Below are 15,641 nucleotides of genomic sequence, written 5' to 3'. Positions count from 1 at the left end.
TGTACCACAGAGTTTTTGATTTATTTAAAATAAGGACAATGCACTCCTTTTCCCCTTGCCACCTTGAATAGAGCCATCTGCTTTTTCTATAACTCTTTTCAAGTGAACTAGAATGGGTGGTCTTTCCTGAGCTTTAATACCTTTATGTAAGAAAGCAATGTCCTTGACGATATTTCAAATATTTGTTGCTTCAAGTTCAAGACTCAGATGAATCTGAAATTGAGTAACTTTGGCACAAAAGTGCCATTGTGCAAAAGTCATTATACTGGATTGTAATACAAGGGATATTGTGAGCAAGAACTAGTCAATAAACCATCTACTATTCTCTTCATTATTTAGTTACTCATTCAACTTATTTATTGTATTTTTGAAAATTTTTTTTTACTATATTTAATGCATTATGCTAGGCACTGGAGAGGAAATAAATGTAAATCTCTCCTGAAACTGCCTTCATGGCTTCAGATGAATAATAATGGCCTATTTTTTTTCATCAGACAGATGTTCCATCTCATTGTAAAAAGAAGTTACGTACGTCATTAGAATAGAAAATTTAAAAGAATTAGAATATGCTGTGTCACTAAGCTTGATTAACTAAATTGAACAATTAATGTCTGGAAATGAATTAGCATTTTCAGTGCACTATGAGCTGTTTTTATCTTGTTTTCTATGGGATCAATTTTGAAGGATGTTTTAGACAGCAAAATTAAAAAATTCGAGTGGAAGTCCCTAATAACATGGCTCAGGGTTACAGGGACTATGAAATGGTTCAGTATCAAATCACAGTTTTATGAAAATGTATTTTTTTTTATTTGAAAAGCAGCTGTTAACAGTAGTTGTCCCCTAGGTGGGTTGCTGCATGGCTGGGGGACAGGAGTGTGAAGGAGACTGTTTTATACTTATTTTCGCTGTTTCTCTATGTTTCTTTTTCTTTTCATATTGTATACCATATACATGTGTTCAGTTCGGTTCAGTCGCTCAGTCGTGTCCGACTCTTTGCAACCCCATGAATCGCAGCACACCAGGCCTCCCTGTCCATCACCATCTTCCTGAGTTCACTCAAACTCACGTCCATCAAGTTGGTGATGCCATCCAGCCATCTCATCCTCTGTTGTCCCCTTCTCCTCCTGCCCCCAATCCCTCCCAGCATCAGAGTCTTTTCCAATGAGTCAACTCTTTGCATGAGATGGCCAAAGTACTGGAGTTTCAGCTTTAGCATCATTCCTTCCAAAGAACATCCAGGGCTGATCTCCTTTAGAATGGACTAGTTGGATCTCCTTGCAGTCCAAGGGACTCTCAAGAGCCTTCTCCAACACCACACTTCAAAAGCATCAATTCTTCGGTGCTCAGCTTTCTTCACAGTCCAACTCTCACATCCATACATGACCACTGGAAAAACCATAGCCTTGACTAGACGGACTTTGTTGGCAAAGTAATGTCTCTGCTTTTCAATATGCTATCTAGGTTGGTCATAACTTTTCTTCCAAGCAGTAAGCGTCTTTTAATTTCATGGCTGCAATCACCATCTGCAGTGATTTTGGAGCCCCCCAAAATAAAGTCTGAAACTGTTTCCACTGTTTCTCCATCTATTTCCCATGAAGTGATGGGACCAGATGCCATGATCTTCATTTTCTGAATATTGAGCTTTAAGCCAACTTTTTCACTCTCCTCTTTTACTTTCATCAAGAGACTTTTTAGTTCCTCTTCACTTTCTGCCATAAAGGTGATGTCATCTGCATATCTGAGGTTTTTGATATTTCTCCCGGCAATCTTGATTCCAGCTTGTGCTTCCTCCAGCCCAGCATTTCTCATGATGTACTCTGCATAGAAGTTAAATAAGCAGAGTGATAATATACAGCCTTGACGTACTCCTTTTCCTATTTGGAACCAGTCTGTTGTTCCATGTCCAGTTCTAACTGTTGCTTCCTGACCTGCATACAGATTTCTCAAGAGGCAGGTCAGGTGGTCTGGTATTCCCATCTCTTGAAGAATTTTCCACAGTTTATTGTGATCCACACAGTCAAAGGCTTTGGCATAGTCAATAAAGCAGAAATAGATGTTTTTCTGGAACTCTCTTGCTTTTTCCATGATCCAGCAGATGTTGGCAATTTGATCTCTGGTTCCTCTGCCTTTTCTAAAACCAGCTTGAACATCTGGAAGTTCACAGTTCACGTATTGCTGAAGCCTAGCTTGGAGAATTTTGAGCATTACCTTACTAGCGTGTGAGATGAGTGCAATTGTGTGGTAGTTTGAACACTCTTTGGCATTGCCTTTCTTTGGGATTGGAATGAAAACGGACCTTTTCCAGTCCTGTGGCCACTGCTGAGTTTTCCAAATTTGCTGGCATATTGAGTGCAGCACTTTCACAGCATCATCTTTCAAGATTTGAAATAGCTCAGCTGGAATTCCATCACCTCCACTAGCTTTGTTCGTAGCGATGCTTTCTAAGGCCCCCTTGACTTCACGTTCCAGGTTGTCTGGCTCTAGGTCAGTGATCACACCATCGTGATTATCAAGAGGTTTAGGGGCTTTCTTAAGTAGATGAGAGGGAGAATCTTAAGGTATTGGGATTCTTATTTGTTAAAATGTGGTAATTTGAAAGAGTTTCAGTGCCTCATGGTATGGACATGGACAATGTAAAAATGGTTTTGAATTTACATGGAGAAGCAGTTCAGTTAATGAGCATACACTTCCTAAGAGAAATTGAAAAAAGTAAAATTATTAAATGATGTAATTTTGCTGCATGTAGCCCCAAAAGCGGTAGGTAAGAAAGGGAAGAGTCAGCAGAGGTTGATGGGCATGTACCCAAACTTTAAAATTAGAAGAAGGAAGGTTGAATTCTAGTACTCAGTATTAGCTAAGTGACTTTGGATATGTCCTATAACCTTTCTGATTGTCCATTTCCTTGCGTGTAATGCTTGTGTCACAGAGTCATTTAGAAAAGTAAATGAGGGAAAGGCACCCAAGCAGAAGGCACAGCAGGGGCGAAGGCACAAGGCAAGCAGCAGTCTGGTCTGTTGGGAAAGTCTGAGCAGCTTGGAGCTGCAGAGGCACCGAGGAGGGGTGATGGAAGGCCAGGGAGCCAGGGCTGGACCACAGAGAGGCCTGAGCACCAGGCTGAGGGACTGGGACTTTGTCCTGCGGGAGCTGGGGAAAAACAGGATGATGGTGGGGGCACAGGGTCAGCCCTGGGTGTAGGAAGCCCCCTCCAACTCCAAGGCTGGGAAGGGGAAAAAAAAAAAAAAAGAAAAGTAAATGAGCTAATGGATTGTGAAATTGTTTTGTGATCTACAAAGCATTTTTGGTCACTCTCTTCTTCTGTGTTCCTACTGTTTTATATCTATTATCTGCTATAGTATTTCCTATGTTGTAATTTGTTTATCTCTGTCCGCCACTAGACTGAGCTTTTTCAGAGCAAGGATGTTTGTTTTATTTATCTTGGAACACCAGGGCCTAACTCATAGGTACTCAATAAATGTTTGATGAATGTGTGAATAAATGTTTCAAGTAGGAGATGGACCCAGGTAACCTCTTAAGTTTCCTTCTAGTTTTGCTGTTTAAGATTCTATGAAAAGGTCTAGAAATAATTAGACATCGACAAAGGAAGAAATACTTAGAATATAAAAACATGAAATGGAAGGACAGTTACAGAATTGTTAAACACATATTAGCATTCTAGAGTGTACTTTCAAAAGGGAAATCGTTGAGACGGGTTAATTGAGTTTATATATAAGAAAGAAGGTTATGATTTGTCAACTGAGAAGTAATTTTTCTGGCTATGGAAAGATAACAGTTAAAATGAATCTTTCCAAAGCTAGAAAATGTGGCAGAGGAATATTGCGGCTAAACAAATTCATTAGAGCAGAAAGGTATTAAGAAAACATTTGAGGAAGTATGGTTAAATCATGGGAAACTAAACTCCCTTATTGAGAAGCCAGAAACTGATGAGACATAAGGTGGAGGTTTTATTGTTGTACATGCTGTTGTTCGAAAGGACTGGAAGCTATATCTCCAACAGGAGCAAAGTATGAGCCTTTAAAGAGCAGAATAGATATGCCTACTGAAAAAAGTGTTAATGGAAGAGTCTGTAAATGCAAGGAGGAAAGGTGAAGTAGAAATGGTAAAATGAAAGAATGAATGAATAAAAAAAGAATAAAATGAAAGAAGGTTTAGAAAGGACAAAATCACTTATAATGAGGGATGGGGAAGGATCCAAAACAATGATCCTAAGTAAGAAATTGAAAATAGATGGAAAATATGAAGGAAGCCTTAAAATACTAGAACTGGAATGGGCCTTGAGAGAATTTCCAACTGAAGACTGAAATCAGAGATTCTCTAAACAGTAGACCTCAAAGCCTAACCTGGTGCAGCATCAAGTGGCTGTCACCACATTCCCTGTCTCTGATCTTTGACAAAATGTTTTGGGGAGGAGAAGGTAGATGCGATTGGTCTGGTTGGTTCCTACTGTAGACGCTTTATTATAGCACAGTGGGATGGAGAAAGCTTGCTGTTAAAAAACACACACACACACACATCTGAGTAAGAATCCCAGCTGTTTGATCTTCAGCAAATTACTTACTATCCCTAAAAGATATTCAGAAAGAACTCTATCCATGTAACTTGTTTTACATTTACCTGGGTTGATCATTAATTTTCCTTTTTTTTCTTGCCTGTTCTTCATTTCTTTCTCTTTTTAAACTGCTTTCTAAGACATTTCATCAGCTTTATCTTCCAAACCTTTTACTAAGGTTTAAATTTACCTTATCATTTAAAAAAAATTGGAGTATAGTTGATTTATAGTGTGTTAGTTTCAGGTGTACAAAACAGTGATTCAGTTATATGTGTATATATACATATATATATAAATGTTCTTTTCAAAGTTATTTCCATATAGGTTATTATAAAATACTGAGTATCATTTCCTGTGCTATACAGCAGGTCCTTGCTGATTATCTATTTTATATATAGTAGTGTGTATATAGGACTTCCCTGATGTGTATATATGGGCTTCCCAGGTGGCGTTAGTGGTAAAGAACCTGTCTGCCAATGCAGGAGACACCAGTTCAATCCCTGGGTTGGGAAGATCCCCTGGCGGAGGAAATGGCAACCCACTTCACTATTCTTGCCTGGAAAAATTCCATGGACAGAGAGGCCTGGTGGGCTACATATGTTAATCCTGACCCCCTGATTTATTCTTCTCCTCATCTTTCCTTCCCTGATAGCTGAGTTGGTAAAGCATCCACCTTCAATGCCAGAGACCCTGGTTTGATTCCTGGATCAGGAAGACCTACTGGAGAAGGGATTGGCTACCCACTCCAGTATTCTTGTGCTTCCCTTGTGGCTCAGCTGGTAAAGAATCCGCCTGCAATGTGGAGACCTGGGTTTGATCCCTGGGTTGGGAAGATCCCCTGGAGAAGGGAAAGGCTACCCACTCCAGTATTCTGGCCTGGAGAATTCCATGGACTATAGGAGTCTCAAAGAGTCGGACACCACTGAGCAACTTTCACTTCACTGTCCCCTTTGATAACCATATGTTTATTTTCTATGTCTGTCTCTTTCCATTTTGTAAATAAGTTTATTTATTTTTTTTAGATTTCACATACAAGTGCCTCTGGTCATACTTTTAATGCCTAAGACCTCTTCTAGGAAATTTCCTGGCAGTCCAGTGGTTAGGGCTGTGTGCTTCTGTTGCAGGGGGCTGGATCCCTGGTCAGGGAAACTAAGATGCCACAAGTCCTGTGGCACAGCTGACACAAAAACAAAAACACAACAGCAAGAACTCTTCCATTTTCTCAAAACTCTTAAAATTTCCTCTTCCTGTCTCATGGCTGCAATGTCTCCTTTAATTTCTCTGAGGATCTTAAATGGTCTTGGTAAAGTTTTTTCCTGAGCTTCAGGAATCTTCTCTAAGGAACTAACCCTCCTGTCTTCTGCAGGGGTCGTGAAATGATGTTTGGTTCTGCAGAGTTGGGGGGTGGGGGACAGAATCTGCAGGTCTGTCCACATCTCAGGCTGACTTTGAACCAGTCCTTCTGGTTTTAGCCACTCCTTCATCCCTACCTGTAGAGGTACCTGGCACCACAAATTCCCAAGCCTTTTTGGAGCTCTGTGGTATAAACTGAGTTGCCTCTCAGCTTTTTCTACTGACGACTTAGGATACAGGTTCGCACTCCAACTAATTTGGTTACTATTTGTCTGCTCTCTGGTTCCAAACTTTGCTGCTAATATCTTCTCCCCTTTACAACATCCCCCCATCCTTATGCCTTTAAAAAATCCTTTTGCTATAATTTTATCAGGGTTTTGATGAGGGAGCAGAACTAAATATGCATTCAATGTGCCATCTTTAACCCAAAGTCTTTTAATTCTTCATGTCTTTTGTATACATTCTTTACATTTTAACCATCATCACATTGTACAGATTCTTAACACTTTATATCTAGTCTCCTTGCCTCTAGTATCTCCTCCTTTAGATTTGTCCTTTGGAATGCTGTAGATTCACCTTTCTGGAAAATTGCATGGAATATCTCACAGCTTTGAGTGTAAAAACCCTTCAGTTGCTTCCTAGTGTTGACAGGATAAAGTCTATATTCCTTAACTGGACATTCAAAGCCTTCCACAGTCTAACTTCTGCCCATCTTTTCAACCTCATCATTTAGGCTTTCAGAAACACTCATGGGACTTCCCTGGTAGTCCAGTAGTTAAGATTCCATGCTCCCAATGCAGGGGGCCTAGGTTCAATCCCTGATTGGGGAACTAGATCCCACATGTAGCAACTGAAACCCAGCATAGCCAAATAAATAAATGTTAAGAAAGAGGAAGGGATGAATCCCTGTCAGAAACACTCACATCCGCACCACTGATACCCATACTTACCTGTAGCTGTGATTAAACTTGTCTGGAACATCTACAGGCATAGTAGCTGGGCTTGCCTGGTGATTTATCCATTAGACTTAGGGGTTGATCTGCTGATTTTGAATTTAAACACTTTGTTTTATTTTGGGGGAAAATTTAAATTATTTTATTGTAAAATTTATACAAAATAAACCATAAGCACACAGTTAAACTTTAAATAGAATTAAGCCAGTCCATAAAACATTTCAAATAAAAAAGTAATAAAAACCTTATCAGCTCATTTGAAATTATTCATCTTTAGATACATGATGGCTTATTTCCTAGATTTAAAGTAGTGATTTCCATTACACTTAGTTAGGCTGTAAAATATTAAATACTATTTTTAAAAGACAGATTCTTTAAAAAATGTTTTTATTTTTTAAATTATGGAAGTATAACACATTTACAGGAGACTTGGAAAATACAAAACAAAGTTATATGTAGTTCCACTATATATTACAATTATTTTTTAAGTAGATAAATAAAGATTTTTAGGGGAAGTTTCAATATCAAACTCTAAAACATTAATAGAATGAATAGACAGAAAACTAGAAGGACATAGTAGACCTGAAAAGCAGTATGAACCAATTCAACATAATTAAGATTTATACAGTTTTAACACAGCAGCAGGACACAAATTCTATTCAAGTTCCATAGACTATAAGCCAGGAGACACTGGAATATATCCAGGGACATAAGGTGCAAAAATTTCATGGTCTAAAGGTATTGAAATCATGCAGAGAAAAAACAGATTCTTATACTCAAGGATTAACAAATACTTGCAAATTGATCACCAAAATCTTTGTCAACAAAATTATAAATCCAGAATACAAAAATCTACTTGAAATAATCTAACCAAATACTAAATTACTTAAATGAGACTCAGTTTCTGAGGTGGTATCAAGAGGAAAAAAATCTTATTTACATACAAGGTTGTATACACAAGTAGGTTTTTGTCAATATACATTAAAAAATTTTTTTATTGAAATATAGTTGAATTACAGTGTTGTGTTAATTTCTGCTGTACAGCAAAGTGATTCAGTCACACACACTTGCACAGGTTTGGCCGAAAAGTTTGTTCAGATTTTTCCATAACATCTTAAATTCTTTTCATATTCTTTTCCCTTATGGTTATCACAGGATATTGAATATAGTCCTCTGTGCTCTACAGTAGGACCTTGTTGTTTATTCATTCTGTGTATACCAGTTTGCATCTGCTAATCCCAAAACTCCCACTCCTACCATCTCTCACCCCCACTTTGGCAAATACACTCTTTAAAAACAAATCAAACTGCCACCATTCCCAAAAATGCTTCTTACACTATGCTGGAATTTAAAAGGACTTTTAATAACTTTGAGCCCTATTTGCACTACCTGTGAAACAGCTTTTAAGATTTCTCTACCTCCTGTACTGAAGGTCAAAAAAAAAAAAAAAGCTGAAAATGTCTGCATGATAGTAAACATTTCCCCCCACCACTTAGAGCTATTAATAGAAATTGTATGGCAGAATCTTTGTTAGGAAGGCTCTGAAAAAAAAAGAGGTATGTATAAGATAATTTTTAATGAACTTTCTTACAGGAAATCATAAAACTCTTGGTTTTAAATGAATACTTGTTTGACAAGAGGCTTTATATAGCCCATTTCAGTCTAGTATTCTAAAATCTGTTTTAATATATGTATTTTCTTAATTGTGTTTACTCTATTGCATATTGTTTTTCAATGGTATATTATTCCACACCCTATTTATTTTCTGCTAGGCTCTGGAGCTGCAAAGATGAGTGAGATGTAGAAATTATGTCCTGTAATAAATTGCTATCTTGTTATATATATGGTATTGAGTTTAAGCTCCAACTCAATAACTGGGTTTACACAGAATGATTTAATATTCTTCTGGGGTTTAATGTTCTAACATTCATATCAAGTATGTTTATAACATTTTCCTGAAATCGTAACATTTTCTGATGGTTTTTCTCCCCTAGTGTGGTCTTTGTTGACATCTTTATCATGAATTTAATTCTTTGGATTGAAGGGTCATCATCTGCTATCTCATTTGGTACCTTGGTAGGAATCCTTGCATTGTGGTTTGGAATTTCAGTGCCATTAACATTTTTGGGTGCATACGTTGGAAGTTTCCAAAAGGTAAACTTTTAAAATACTGCTTTTGACCATCGAATGATGTCTGAAATAATACCTCAGTGTGAATAGACTATACAGGAAATGGAAGATGTACCATTGGAGAAAATGACGAAGAATAATCATTTAGGGATAAAAGATTTTTACAAACTTTAAATGAAAGACAGTAACACTTTAAAAGACATTCTTTAATGTATTTCACATTTTATGGGTTGTTTATATTTCCCTCTCTCTCTGATGGGCAAAATTTAAAAGATATATTATAGGAAGGCTGACTTTAAGAAAGTCAGAAAAATGATGAGATTATATAGTTGGGGGAAGAAAGCCAAGATACAATCCAAGAAATGGGTTCTGTTGACGGATTTTTTTTCTTTTTTGTTATGGTTTATCCCAGGATATTGAATATAGTTCCCTGTGTTATACAGTAGGATCTTGTTGTTTATCCATTCTCTGTGTAATAGTTTGTATCTTCTCACCCAGTGTACATATTTGATAGCTTATTCAACATATAGGGAAAAGGAACAGTATACCAAAAAGACTAAATGAGGCCACACTACAAAAGGGTTGTATTATGAGGACATAGCATGAATTTGCATGGGAGAAGTCAGACAAAACAAAACAGGAAGTGGAGTTCCATATAGAGCAGAAAAAGAAAAATTTCTGAAAACTGTTGACAAATTTTCAGAGATAAATTATTAGACAAATTCTAAGAGAGAACTTTTTGACGTCATATATTATTTTACATTGAAACAGTCACTAGTAAGTTTTGTCCAATATCTCCCTTGAAATGTGTAAGGAAAGATAAACATCCTTATTGTTTACCTGTGTCCTATCTAACATGGTGGCCACTCAACAACTATAGTTTTTGAGTACTTGGAATGTGGCTAGTCTGAATTATGTGCTGTAAGTGTAAAATACACACTGGTTTTCAACCACTTAGAACAACAACAACAAGAAGAATGTAAAATATCTTGATTAATAATTTTATATTGGTCACAAATGTAAATGATACTATTTGGGCATGTTAGATCATTAGATCAAATAACATATATAAGAAACTGGATACTTACTGCCTTTGTGGCTTGCATCATAGTATTTCTGTGGCAGAGCATTGGTCTAGCCTTTGCCCATATAACTGCTCTTGAAAATGTTCAGATTTAAGATTGTGTATTGTGATGCTGTCTGTATAAATTTACTTCAGTTTTATTTCATTCTGATTTTCATTTGATTTATTTTCGAGCAGTTTGACTATCCGGTTGGTACAAACCAGATTCCTCGTCATATTCCTCACCAGGATTTCATTAGAAGACCACTTTTTAGTATCATCATCGGTGGCGTTTTACCTTTTGGTTGTATTTTTATCCAACTATTTTTTATTCTAAACAGCATTTGGTGAGTATCATTATCTTCTTTTTAGCTTATTTATTTTTTAATTGAAGGATAATTGCTTTACAGAATTGTGTTGTTTTCTGTCAAGCATCAACATGAATCAGCCATAGGTATTCATATCTTCTTAATCTCCAAAATATTAATTGTTAATAAATTAATTTTCCTATATGTCGAGGTCAAATTCTGGTATAGTAAGACTTCATGTACTACCCTGTTTTATCCAGGGAATAGCAATCTGACCCGAAGGAATTTCCTAGGAAACTAAGACTTAATTTACAACATTTAAAAGCCACTTTTGGATGGAAATGTCTATAAAGCTTTCCTTTTTGAAAATTAATAGCCTCTTTTTAATCCTTTCCAGGTGACTTAGAAAAGTTGGTCTCAAACCATACTTCTCTGAGACTTTGCAGGGGGTTGAATGGGGGTGTCCCTTGGAGGGAGGTACCTAAAGATGGAAGGGGAAGCTTTGATTTGTATCGTTTTTCCATACTGGCCTCCCATGCAAGATTTCATTTATTTTCTCTGCTAAAAATAACGTGAATAGCACTGATTTTGGGTCTTCATCTGTACTGAGCTATAAGTCATGGTTTTCTGTCTTCCTTTCTGTCAACTGTTAGTTGTGCTGTCAGATGCCTTTTCCTTAAAGCCTTCCTCTTTTTATCTGCTACTTTTAATCTGTTGTAATTTAAGAATTCTAATAACCAATATGGAGCTTCCCAGGTAGCTCAGTTGTAAAGAATCTGCCTTCCAATGCAGGAGATGCAGGAACCTCAGGTTTGATTCCTGGGTTAGGAAGATCCCCTGGAGGAGGAAATGGCAACCCACTTCAGTATTCTTGCCTGGAGAACCTCATGGACAGAGGAGCCTGGTGGGCTACAGTCCATGGGGTCACAAAGAGCTGGACACAACTGAGCACACATGCACCAATAACCAATATACAAATGCATGTGAAGTAAGAACCAGTGCTCTCTGATTAAAGTGCTACAGTTTTAGTGCCCCTGCTTTGTGACAGCTATTTCAGTTGCTCCAAGTCCCTTTTTTTTCTTACTTCCTGATTCTTGACAGCATTTTGGTTTTGGGAGCTGCCAAGTGGGATTTACTCTGGAGGGATTTTTGGAGATGGGGCAAATGCACAATAAAATAAAATGCAGTCACCAATTGTGCATGTTTATAACACTTCTGTCCCCAAAGAATCTTCTAGACAAAGCTTTGATGTACTAGGAAATTAGGTTTAATCATAGACATTAATTGCCCACCTTTTATAAACAGCACTGTGTCAAAGTTGTTTGAAAGATAAGCAGTAAAATCTGTTACCTTTATAGTAACCAAATTTTGCAGATATTTTTGATGGGAAAGTATTTTTAAAGCAAAACTAAAAGATTATTTGAAGTGTTAGTCGCTCAGTCGTGTCCGACTCTCTTTGCAACCCCATGGGCTGTGGCCCACCAGGCTCCTCTGTCCATGGAATTCTCCAGGCAAGAATACTGGAGTGGGTTGCCATGTCCTTATTCAGGAGATCTTCCTGACCCAGGGATTGAACCTGGGTCTCTCATATTGCAGGCAGATTCTTTACTGCTTGAGCCAAGATTCTTTAGATGATTTAATTTTTGTTTCAATGAGAAACCAGGGTGCTTGTTGTGTACAACTTTGTATATATTTATGAACTCTAGAGATGATTCTTCCCAACCCCCATCCTTCATCCTCACCCCCAGGTGTATATTTTACATGAGGTTTTAAAATGGAATATTGATCAGTTCACCAGTTTCTTCTCTTCAGAAGGCTTTTTGAAATGACTATTTCTTATCCCAATTTAGTCAGCTTGCTCTATAATAATGAAAGGAATTACTTCATTCCTTTGAAGTTTGGCCTAAATGTAATCTACACAGTGATATTTTTAAAGATGCATGTTTGAAAGTAGATTTAACAGAATTATGTGTGTTGTGCTATAAAGACCAATTTGGAGAAGCTACCTGTTAATAGACCTCCAAAAACAAAATTTGATTCTGTGGTTTTCTGTTGTATAATATAGTCGCTGGTCGGAGAAGGCAATGGCACCCCACTCCAGTACTCTTGCCTGGAAAATCCCATGGACAGAGGAGTCTGGTGGCTGCAGTCCATGGGGTTGCGAAGAGTCGGATACGACTGAGCGACTTCACTTTCGCTTTTCACTTTCATGCATTGGAGAAAGAAATGGCAACCCACTCCAGTGTTCTTGCCTGGAGAATCCCAGGGACGGGGGAGCGTGGTGGGCTGCCGTCTATGGGGTCGCACAGAGTCGGACATGACTGAAGCGACTTAGCAGCAGCAGCAGCAGCAGCATGCTATTTGCGTTTCTAAAGAGAAAACATGTTTTCAACTGTGTATAGAGAAAATTGATGGGTTTCAAGTGAAAACTAAATTATAGGAGCAGACAAATATTGGTGAGTAGCAATACTATTTCTGATGAGAGAGAATATGGCCAAATTCTGAAGCTGTGTAGGTGAGGGAATATACGTATATATTTGATACTACATGGATACTACATGAATTTGATGATATTACATGAATAGATGAAGTCTGGAATGAAAATCTCAAGGTGAGAAAAGTGTGTGACAGTTTACTGTTTAGAGTTGGATGGATCTTTCTGTGTGTATCCTTAAGTTAAAGCTTATTTTAAAATTGTCATTTTTCTTTTCAGGTCTCATCAGATGTACATCATGTTTGGCTTCCTTTTCTTAGTCTTTATAATTCTTCTGATTACTTGTTCTGAAGCTACCATTCTGCTGTGTTATTTTCATTTGTGTTCCGAGGTAAAGACATAAGAAAATAGTACATCTGAAGCTTTCTAAACTTGCATTATTCGAAGTCTGTTGAGATTGGAGAAGGAAATGGCAACCCACTCCAGTGTTCTTGCCTGGAGAATCCCAGGGACGGGGGAGCGTGGTGGGCTGCCGTCCATGGGGTCGCACAGAGTCGGACACGACTGAAGCGACTTAGCATCAGCAGCAGTCTCAATCTGTCTTTACCTCTAAGTAACTTTTAGAGGTAATCCATTTAGGATTACTTAGGCTAATCCACCTGGCTGGGTCTCAGTTTTACATCCTTAAAAATAAGGAGAGAGGCCAGGTATTCTCTGATATCCCCTATAGCTTTGAGATTTTTATAATCTCTCCAAATAGATTGTAAAATGCTTTGTTATGTGATGACTTCTTTTTAATCTACTACTTTATGTATTTTTATGTTCACAAGAGCTCTTGAATAAATGAGTCTTTGCACCAAAAAAAAAAAAAAGTCTGTTGAGAAAGGGATTAAACTAAGTGTTAACTGCATGGTTTGTACAACTTGAGATCACTTCTATATTGTGTTTTCCTAATGACACATTTTGATTTTGATGCAGCTATCAAGTTAATGCTTTTTTAAAAAATTAATTTATTTTAGTTGGAGGCTAATTACTTTACAGTATTGTAGTGGGTTTTGCCATACATTGATATGAATCAGCCATGGGTTTACATATGTTCCCTATCTTGAACCCCCCTCCCACATCCCTCCCCATCCCATCCCTCTGGATCATCCCAGTGCACCAGCCCTGAGCACCCTGTCTCATGCATCAAACCTGGACTGGAGATCTGTTTCATATATGATAATATACATATTTCAATGCTATTCTCTCAGATCTTCCCACCCTCGCCTTCTCCCACAGAGTCCAGAAGATTGTTCTATACATCTGTGTCTCTTTTGCTGTCTTGCATATAGGGTTATTGTTACCATCTTTCTAAATTCCATATATATGTGTTAGTATACTGTATTGGTATTTTTCTTTCTGACTTACTTCACTCTGTATAATAGGCTCCAGTTTCATCCACCTCATTAGAACTGATTCAAATGTACTCTTTTTAATGGCTGAGTAATACTCCATTGTGTATATGTACCACAACTTTCTTATCCATTCATCTGCTGATGGACATCTAGGTTGCTTCCATGTCCTGGCTATTACAAACAGTGCTGCGATGAACATTGGGGTACACGTGTCTCTTTCCCTTCTGGTTTCCTCAGTGTGTATGCCCAGCAGTGGGATTGCTGGATCATAAGGCAGTTCTATTTCCAGTTTTTTAAGGAATCTCCACACTGTTCTCCATAGTGGCTGTACTAGTTTGCATTCCCACCAACAGTATAAGAGGGTTCCCTTTTCTCTACACCCTCTCCAGCATTTATTGTTCATAGATTTTTGGATGGCAGCCATTGTGACTGGTGTGAAATGGTACCTCATAGTGGTTTTGATTTGCATTTCTCTGATAATGAGTGATGTTGAGCATCTTTTCATGTGTTTGTTAGCCATCTGTATGTCTTCTTTGGAGAACTGTCTGTTTAGTTCTGTGACCCATTTTTGATTGGGTCATTGATTTTTCTGGAATTGAGCTTCAGGGGTTGCTTGTATATTTTTGAGATTAATTCTTTGTCAGTTGTTTCATTTGCTATTATTTCCTCCCATTCTGAAGGCTGTCTTTTCACCTTGCTTATAGTTTCCTTCATTGTGCAAAAGCTTTTAAGTTTAATTAGGTTCCATTTGTTTATTTTTGCTTTTATTTCCAATACACTGGGAGGTGGGTCATAGAGGATCCTGCCTTGATTTATGTCGGAGAGTGTTTTGCCTGTGTTTTCCTCTAGGAGTTTTATAGTTTCTGGTCTTACATTTAGATCTTTAATCCACTTTGAGTTTATTTTTGTGTATGGTGTTAGAAAGTGTTCTAGTTTCATTCTTTTGCAAGTGGTTGACCAGTTTTCCCAGCACCACTTCTTAAAGAGATTGTCTTTTCTCCATTGTATATTCTTGCCTTCTTTGTCAAAGATAAGGTGTCCATAGGTGTGTGGGTTTATCTCTGGGCTTTCTATTTTGTTCCATTGATCTATATTTCTGTTTTTGTGCCAGTACCATACTATCTTGATGATTGTAGCTTTGTAGTAGAGCCTGAAGTCAGGCAGGTTGATTCCTCCAGTTCCAATCTTCTTTCTCAAGATTGCTTTGGCTATTTGAGATTTTTTGTATTTCCATACGAATTGTGAAATTATTTGTTCTAGTTCTGTGAAAAATACTTTTGGTAGCTTGATAGGGATTGCATTGAATCTATAGGTTGCTTTGGGTAGTATACTCATTGTCACTGTATTGATTCTTCCAATCCATGAACTTGGTATATTTCTCCATCTATTTGTGTCCTCTTTGATTTCTTTCATCAGTAAGTTAATGCTACTTTGAT

General features: G+C 37.6%; 1 protein-coding gene across 5 annotated transcripts in view; it reads left to right on the top strand.

Annotated features, from left to right (window-relative positions):
- LOC113887349 (transmembrane 9 superfamily member 2-like) overlaps positions 1 to 15,641 on the top strand; it is an 80,642-nt gene that overhangs the window by 45,238 nt on the left and 19,763 nt on the right. For 3 of the 5 annotated variants that reach the window (XM_027534444.1, XM_027534445.1, XM_027534443.1), the window contains 3 exons: positions 8,868 to 9,027; positions 10,265 to 10,413; positions 13,088 to 13,199. In XM_027534444.1, coding sequence (XP_027390245.1) covers positions 8,868 to 9,027; positions 10,265 to 10,413; positions 13,088 to 13,199 — 421 coding nt within the window. Of the gene's footprint in view, positions 1 to 8,867; positions 9,028 to 10,264; positions 10,414 to 12,439; positions 12,831 to 13,087; positions 13,200 to 15,641 lie in introns of those variants that run through there. The other 2 variants (XR_003509714.1, XM_027534446.1) reach the window with 2 other exon arrangements.

The sequence above is a fragment of the Bos indicus x Bos taurus genome, chromosome X (genome assembly GCF_003369695.1).
Source record: "Bos indicus x Bos taurus breed Angus x Brahman F1 hybrid chromosome X, Bos_hybrid_MaternalHap_v2.0, whole genome shotgun sequence".
Taxonomy (NCBI): domain Eukaryota; kingdom Metazoa; phylum Chordata; class Mammalia; order Artiodactyla; family Bovidae; genus Bos; species Bos indicus x Bos taurus.
The sequence above is the reverse complement of the archived record's forward strand: the minus strand, read 5'-3'. Positions and strand labels throughout refer to the sequence as shown.